The sequence below is a fragment of the Abramis brama genome (genome assembly GCF_963993115.1).
Source record: "Abramis brama genome assembly, chromosome: 5".
NCBI lineage: Eukaryota > Metazoa > Chordata > Actinopteri > Cypriniformes > Leuciscidae > Abramis > Abramis brama.
The window spans coordinates 32,124,608-32,131,026 of record NC_139967.1 but is presented as its reverse complement, the minus strand read 5'-3'; the positions used below and the strand labels follow the sequence as shown (position 1 = coordinate 32,131,026).

At 36.9% G+C, this 6,419-nt stretch overlaps 1 protein-coding gene across 1 annotated transcript; it reads right to left on the bottom strand.

Annotated features, from left to right (window-relative positions):
* Positions 1-3,852: 3,852 nt before the first annotated feature.
* gcnt4a (glucosaminyl (N-acetyl) transferase 4a) lies at positions 3,853-6,382 on the bottom strand. Its single transcript, XM_084113270.1, has 3 exons — positions 6,275-6,382; positions 5,832-5,891; positions 3,853-5,702 (listed from the first exon to the last, which is right to left on the bottom strand). Exon 3 carries the CDS (start codon positions 5,699-5,701, stop codon positions 4,415-4,417), a length of 1,287 nt encoding a protein of 428 aa, XP_083969396.1. The 5' UTR covers position 5,702; positions 5,832-5,891; positions 6,275-6,382; the 3' UTR covers positions 3,853-4,414.
* Between the last annotated feature and the right edge of the window lie 37 nt (positions 6,383-6,419).

Below are 6,419 nucleotides of genomic sequence, written 5' to 3'. Positions count from 1 at the left end.
GAGAGGATGACAACTGACGGCAGTCAATTTAAATGAGTTTTCACACCAGTTTCTTTCTGGCAGTAAGGAAGCCTACACAAGGTTGTGCTAATAATGTCACATCCTTAAATAGCACTAGCATGAATAACACAGAGGTGTGGTCTCAGTGAAGGCTTGCACATCGTCGGTACAATGGATGACCCCTCATTTTGGACTTTTCTACCCTCAGGTTCTAAAGAAACTGTACTTAAGCTTTAGAGCCTGTCTTTTTGAGTATCACCCATGAAGGCTGGTGATATTTAGTCTGTGGTGATGTAATCTGTGGCAAATGCTTTGAGAGTGGAAATATTTAGCTTCTTAAACCATCCTGTCATAAAAAGGAAATGGGTGAGGTTCGTGGTTATGCTTCACTGTATGTGCTGTTGTGGTAATGCTTCATGAAACCATTTCCTTTTGTTCATCGTTGTTTTCAAAATGTCATATATACAAATATCTGAACACATGACTTAAAAAGCAAATGGTTCATTCATATTGTTTGCGTGTACTGATCCCAAACATACACTAAAAAAAAAGTCTGGAATACACTACACAACTTGACTTGGCAAGTTGGCATCTTGACTTGGTTACAGAGAAAAACTGGTCATCATACACTAAATGGCTGAGGATCACACAGACTTTCAAATTGTTCCGAACACAACAAACTCACACAGAAACATGCGGCTCAGTGCTAGGAGACGCATTACAAATTAAAACAACATGTTCTGAAATTGGCTCAAAATATAAAACATGTTTTATATTCTTATTTGACAGATTTTTAGTCTTTTGAAGCTAAAAAAAAAAAAAACTGAGTCTGTGTCCATCCTGAATTTCTGGGAAATCTGACAACCCCCGACTGCCCAAAATATGCTGACTGGCTCTGACTTTCCGCAATAGCATTCACTCATCCAGAGACTGCAAACCATGGTAAAAAACTGGGCAAAAGTCATGTACTGTTACTGCCTTAGACAAACAAGAAACATTTACACACATTCAGTCTCAAATCCAAACCACCCATATTTCATTAAGTTCCTTATATATACAGTAGAAATGGGGGGAAATTAATGTGACACAGTTCCTGACCTCTTGCAATTCTCTGGTTAGAATTCTATTCTATTGTGATAAAATTGTGACGTTTCAAATGCAGAAAAATAAGTACAGGGCCATAGCAACATATTGTTTTCTCATAAGAATTAAGGATAATTGGTCCCACTTTATATTAAGTGTCTTTAACTACTTTGTACTAACATTTAAATTATTAATTTGATACAGTGTACATATTGTGTACATACATTTGATTTTTTTACATTGTATTTATAAACCAAACTCAAAACAAACCAGATCGTGATGGCATGTAATTGCTGAAATGCTGTAATTTATGTAACATCTACAATTACACTGTTGACCCTTCCCTACCACCTTAACCAACCCTTAAACCTAACCAAACCTGTCCCTCATTGTACCTAACAATTTTGTAGTTAAAGACAGCTATTATAAAGTGTAACCCGAAAAATATCAGATCAGTTACAACACATTTGTTTGCTTCGTCTCAAAAGTCAACAAATGATACCATGCAAATGGTGTTTTACTTTCACAATAAATCCACAAAACCACTTATGCAAGTTGTTTTTCTGAATTAAAGTTCCTTATATCAGTTCATATGTGTTTTAGTTATGCCATTGCAGATCTAAGACTTTAGTGCATAACATGACATGGGAATAAAATGTTGGAATAGGTTAATATTTCATGTATTCAAATCATATTTGCATGTTGACTATGTGATCAGGTAGATGTGCCCAGGGCATCAGCAGCCTGCTGGAATTTACAATATATCTCTGAGTAGTTGCTGTCTGTTTCCTGTTTTCCATCAGTTTAGTTCCCATAACTGTTTTTCAAGCTGGCCTCCTTCCCCTCTTGAACCACAGAGACATTTATCCTTTATCTTTATCTAGAAGAGACTTCCTCATGCCAGACTTTTCAGGAAACACATTGAACTGACTTATCCCTGTTTCAGTTCAGAGAATGTTCCAGACTTTTTGTGAAGTAGATGTATGCGCCATTTTTTTGTACTCACAACATGTACGTGATCCATGAACTGGTAAGTCAAACTGTTGATCGCAGGGCAGTAACTGATATTAAGTAAATAAATCGAACACAGAGGGCTTTCTGTACTATTTTCATCAATGTGAGGTCTGAGACATAAGAAAAAACTGAGAGGGTTTTAATGGCAGGCGTCTACATTCCAGGGTGCATTAACTTACACTGTCAACACTATGACGGGGCCGCGTGGGCCGTTCGTACTGCATTTAGATTGAGGAAATAGAGCCTCGCTGGCTACCTCAGTGGTCAAACATGCTGTACAATCACGTCTTAGAGTGGAAACCTTTCAGAAAAGTAGGTTCAAGAGCTCTGTTTCCAACCCTCTGGTAACAAACACAGACAGACTGGCAGAGGCCAAACTCGGGACATTGGCGCTAACAGCTTAAAAAAAAAAAAAAAAAATGTTTAAAAAGATTTTAGAGTTAAAATGACTAAAATTTCTATTTGACAACATTCATTCAGTTTCCGTAGCAAAATACAAGCTACCTCTAAAAATGGCTGTTTTAAAATTGTCTCAAGGGACATATCAGTTATAAAAAAGTGGCTTTTGGGAATTCATTCAGTGTGTACACATGGGTGTCTTGTTGCAGTGAAAGTTTAGGTGCTTTTGTCTTGACTTGTTGAGCCAAGAAATTAAAGCTTACTTATTGGTCTTGCAACTCCACTTTAAAGACTGCTATGAGCTTTGACTCAACAGACTGTGGATTCAACACTCTCTAAAAAAAAATGGTACAGAAGCTGTCACTGGGTTGGTACCATTTTAAAAGGTTCTAATATGTACCATTAAGGCAGTAATATGTACACTTTTGGTACCAGATTTGTTACTTTGAGCCATGCACTCTTTAGGTACAAAGGTGCACCTTTTAAAAGATCTGTTTAAATAAGTGATTTATAAGATAAGATTAACCTTTATTGTTCTTGTATATCTCAGCATGAAATTTGGAAGCACTGCTGCTAATGCTATCGATGTTGTCATAAAACAAACATATAACCATACCAAAATACAATTAAACTAAATTAATATTATGCAGTGCAGTAGTGGAAAGAAACTCAACAGGTGCAAATTTCATAAGCCTACTTTAACTATGAATAATTAAGAATTGTTATACTATCAAACAAGCAGGAGTGTTGTTTTGAATATCTTATAGCACATGATGATATTCAGGCCAACAGCATGATTGCGAGTGTAAAATTGTTTGTGCAACAGTTCAATAAACAAGAAGCAAATATTGAGCAACTTACATTTTAGACACAATATTGCAAGTTACTTTTTAGCTATTTTTGCCAACTAACCAGAGTTTAATTAACCGTCACTCATTTCAGTGCAGTAGTGCAATAGTGGAGTTCCCGAATTAGTCAAATAGTTTGTGTATGAGTTATTAACACTTTTACAAACACGCAGCTGCTTGTTTCATGCCTGAATGAGTGAAAAATCTGTGTTTTAAATGAATCAGTTCAGTGAATTAAATGACTTAACTATAAAGACTTATCATGTATCGCCACCTACTGGTGTAATAATATAAAACACAGAAAAAGTGACTAAATATCAGAATATACAGTATGTCTGGAAAGTGTATATACAAATTCTAAAGACAGAAATAGTAAGAGTAGTATGGTATGCCATCCAGAATTTAGCTTCTATCATCACTTATGCAAAATCACTTGCACATCAAGATCAGAACAAACAGTTGCTTAATATTTACATCACTTATAGACAGTATTTTAAGTACACAGGTCTGATTCAATTACAATAGCTAAATACCTTTATTTGAAAGAGTAAATATAGAATGTACATAGAGACCATCAGATATTATGAAGTCATTTTAAAATGACACAGCATCACCCTGGTATTGATAAAGATATTGTTTTGAAATGACTATTAAAAATCCACATAACACACTTAAAAAGCCAGAAAAAACGGTAAATATGAGTGCACTACACAGAATATCATTTTTCAGCTCTCACAACTCTCACAGCTGAAACCCTACGAACGTTCCCACATATAATGATTCAATAAAAAATAGAATGAAAAAGAGGGTATCCATGCATGTGACAGTATTGGTTTAAATACATTCAAATATATAAATATTTTGTTGCTCAAACACCTATAAATTCATATTTTGGACGGATTAAAAAAAGATGAAGCTGGAAGGCACTTTCAAACTGACCTAACATAGGTGGATGGTAACATTTCAAAATTGAAAAGGAATAGCTTGGTGATAGTCCAGCTAACCTTTCAATCAGCTGGTACTTTGAACAGATATACGTGCAGCATCAAACATACATATTTTAACCCATTTTAAGACACTCTTTTCATGCATTGTTGACGCTGTTTCTCCTCAAGTTTCTCTTCAAGACATTTAATAATGACAGGGTCAACTCTGGGATCAAACTTGTTTGCAAACCAGTGGCCGTCCTCCAGAAGCCACCGGAGCTCTGCTGCACCATAGATGCAGACACTGCGTCTGTGTGTGCCAGTGCACTGTGGATACAAACGGATTTCAAGATATTTCCATTTAACCAAACGTGTCCTACTCTTTATATCTGACACATCAGGCTCAGATCTTTGTAACTCCCCAGGAACTCCAGGCACTCTAGCCATGGTTGCCCAAAAGTGCTCATCAGGAGAATATGTGTCAGCTGACCACTGCAGAAAATCCTTTGCAAGTTGATTGTTCATAGCGTACGTCACAAAATCCCGTGTCAACACAAAGTAGGCACTCCCAACAAACATCTCGATGTCATGCGGTGGTGGGTCTTTAGGATTGGAGGTTTTAACCGGCATTTTCTGGTATTCATATGCTACATCTTTCAATTCATACTGAAACTGGAATCGCTGCCTTTTCAGTTCGCTGGGCCTGCTTGATTCGAGCATGTTTGCACCATTCAGTTTCCTGAGCTCAGCCACCAGCTCATAATTGGACTTCAGTGGGAAGTCTTGGCCACACAAATTGATGGCATATTTCCATTTAACCTCTGAACTCAGCAGGTCTGAAAGGCAGTTGAGATCTGCATTAAGTCTTGTAATGTGTGCATACTGAACAGACTCGATTTTAGATGCTATGAAGACATTTGGAAAACATTTCTCCAAGTTCTTCAATGCTGCAATAAAATCTTTCGATGACTTTTGGTCATAATGAATGCAGTAAATATTTTGAGGTGTGTAAATGGCTCGAAGAATCCTTTCCACCATTGCACTGTTCTTGTGCACCACCAAAGAGTATGCAATTGGAAAGCTGCATTCCTCATCAGTTACAAAGATCTCATTATAGCCCCTTTTTTCGATGTAGTTTTTGCAATCTGCAGTGAAAGAAACAATACTCTTATCATCAACTTCCACAATATTTTTGCGTCTTATCTCCAACGACTTGCCAATTTCCACTGGTTCCAGTTCATAAATGGCTGTGCAGTTAATGCCATTCAGAGGCTGAGGTTTGAGTGATCTTTGTTTAGCTCCATAGGGCTCAATGTAGATACTGTCGTCCACTAAAATATTTCTGTACACCAGCAAAACAACAAACAGTGACACAACAAACACATAGAACTTGCATCTTAACCAGTGTAAGATAGCACATCTTCTTTTCATTCTGTTGGAAAAGTACATACAACTAAGTGTTAGAAATAAAGCTGGCATGTATACTAATCTTCTGACATGAAACGGTATCATACTTGGTTGTATTACATAATTCAGCCTAACTGAAGGGGGATTTGCTTACCTTGCACACTGCCGGTCTTTTGTTTTGTGCCACTGCCATCAAAAATTACAATATATGAACCTGTGACAAAGAAAGCATAACATATAGCCTAAATGTAAAAACCTTGTGGTTTCTAAATGTATTCGTTACCTAATAATGCAAAAGTTGCCGCACTGAGGCTGTTTGGAAAGCTTTAAAGCGCACGAACCGCATAGATTGAACAAAGCACACTACATATTTCCATCAACTGCCCGAAACGCAAGAAAAGCTGACTTGTTATAGCCTATATCCGCAACTCTATTCAAACAATTGAATTACTTAATATAGAATACAAATAAAATACTGCATAACTACAACACCTTTCCGCGTTTTGTGTGTAAATAAAACAAAATGAAAAGCGATCGAAATATTAATTAAATGTCTTATCGATCTCTAAAATGATCTATCGAGTTCAGGATACTTACGACTGCTGTTAAGACTGCGTGACTCGTACCGTCACAATCCGTTTAAGATGAGTAAGTTCAGGAACCGCTGCCTTCACTTTCAGTGACTGAAGAGAGGCAGTTTGAGGCGTGAACGCCAGTAAAGTCCAGTCCGCCCACTCATACT

What these genes read in the sequence shown, in the direction of transcription:
- gcnt4a (XM_084113270.1), bottom strand. Translation starts at nt 5,701, where the DNA reads ATGAAAAGAAGATGTGCTATCTTACACTGGTTAAGATGCAAGTTCTAT.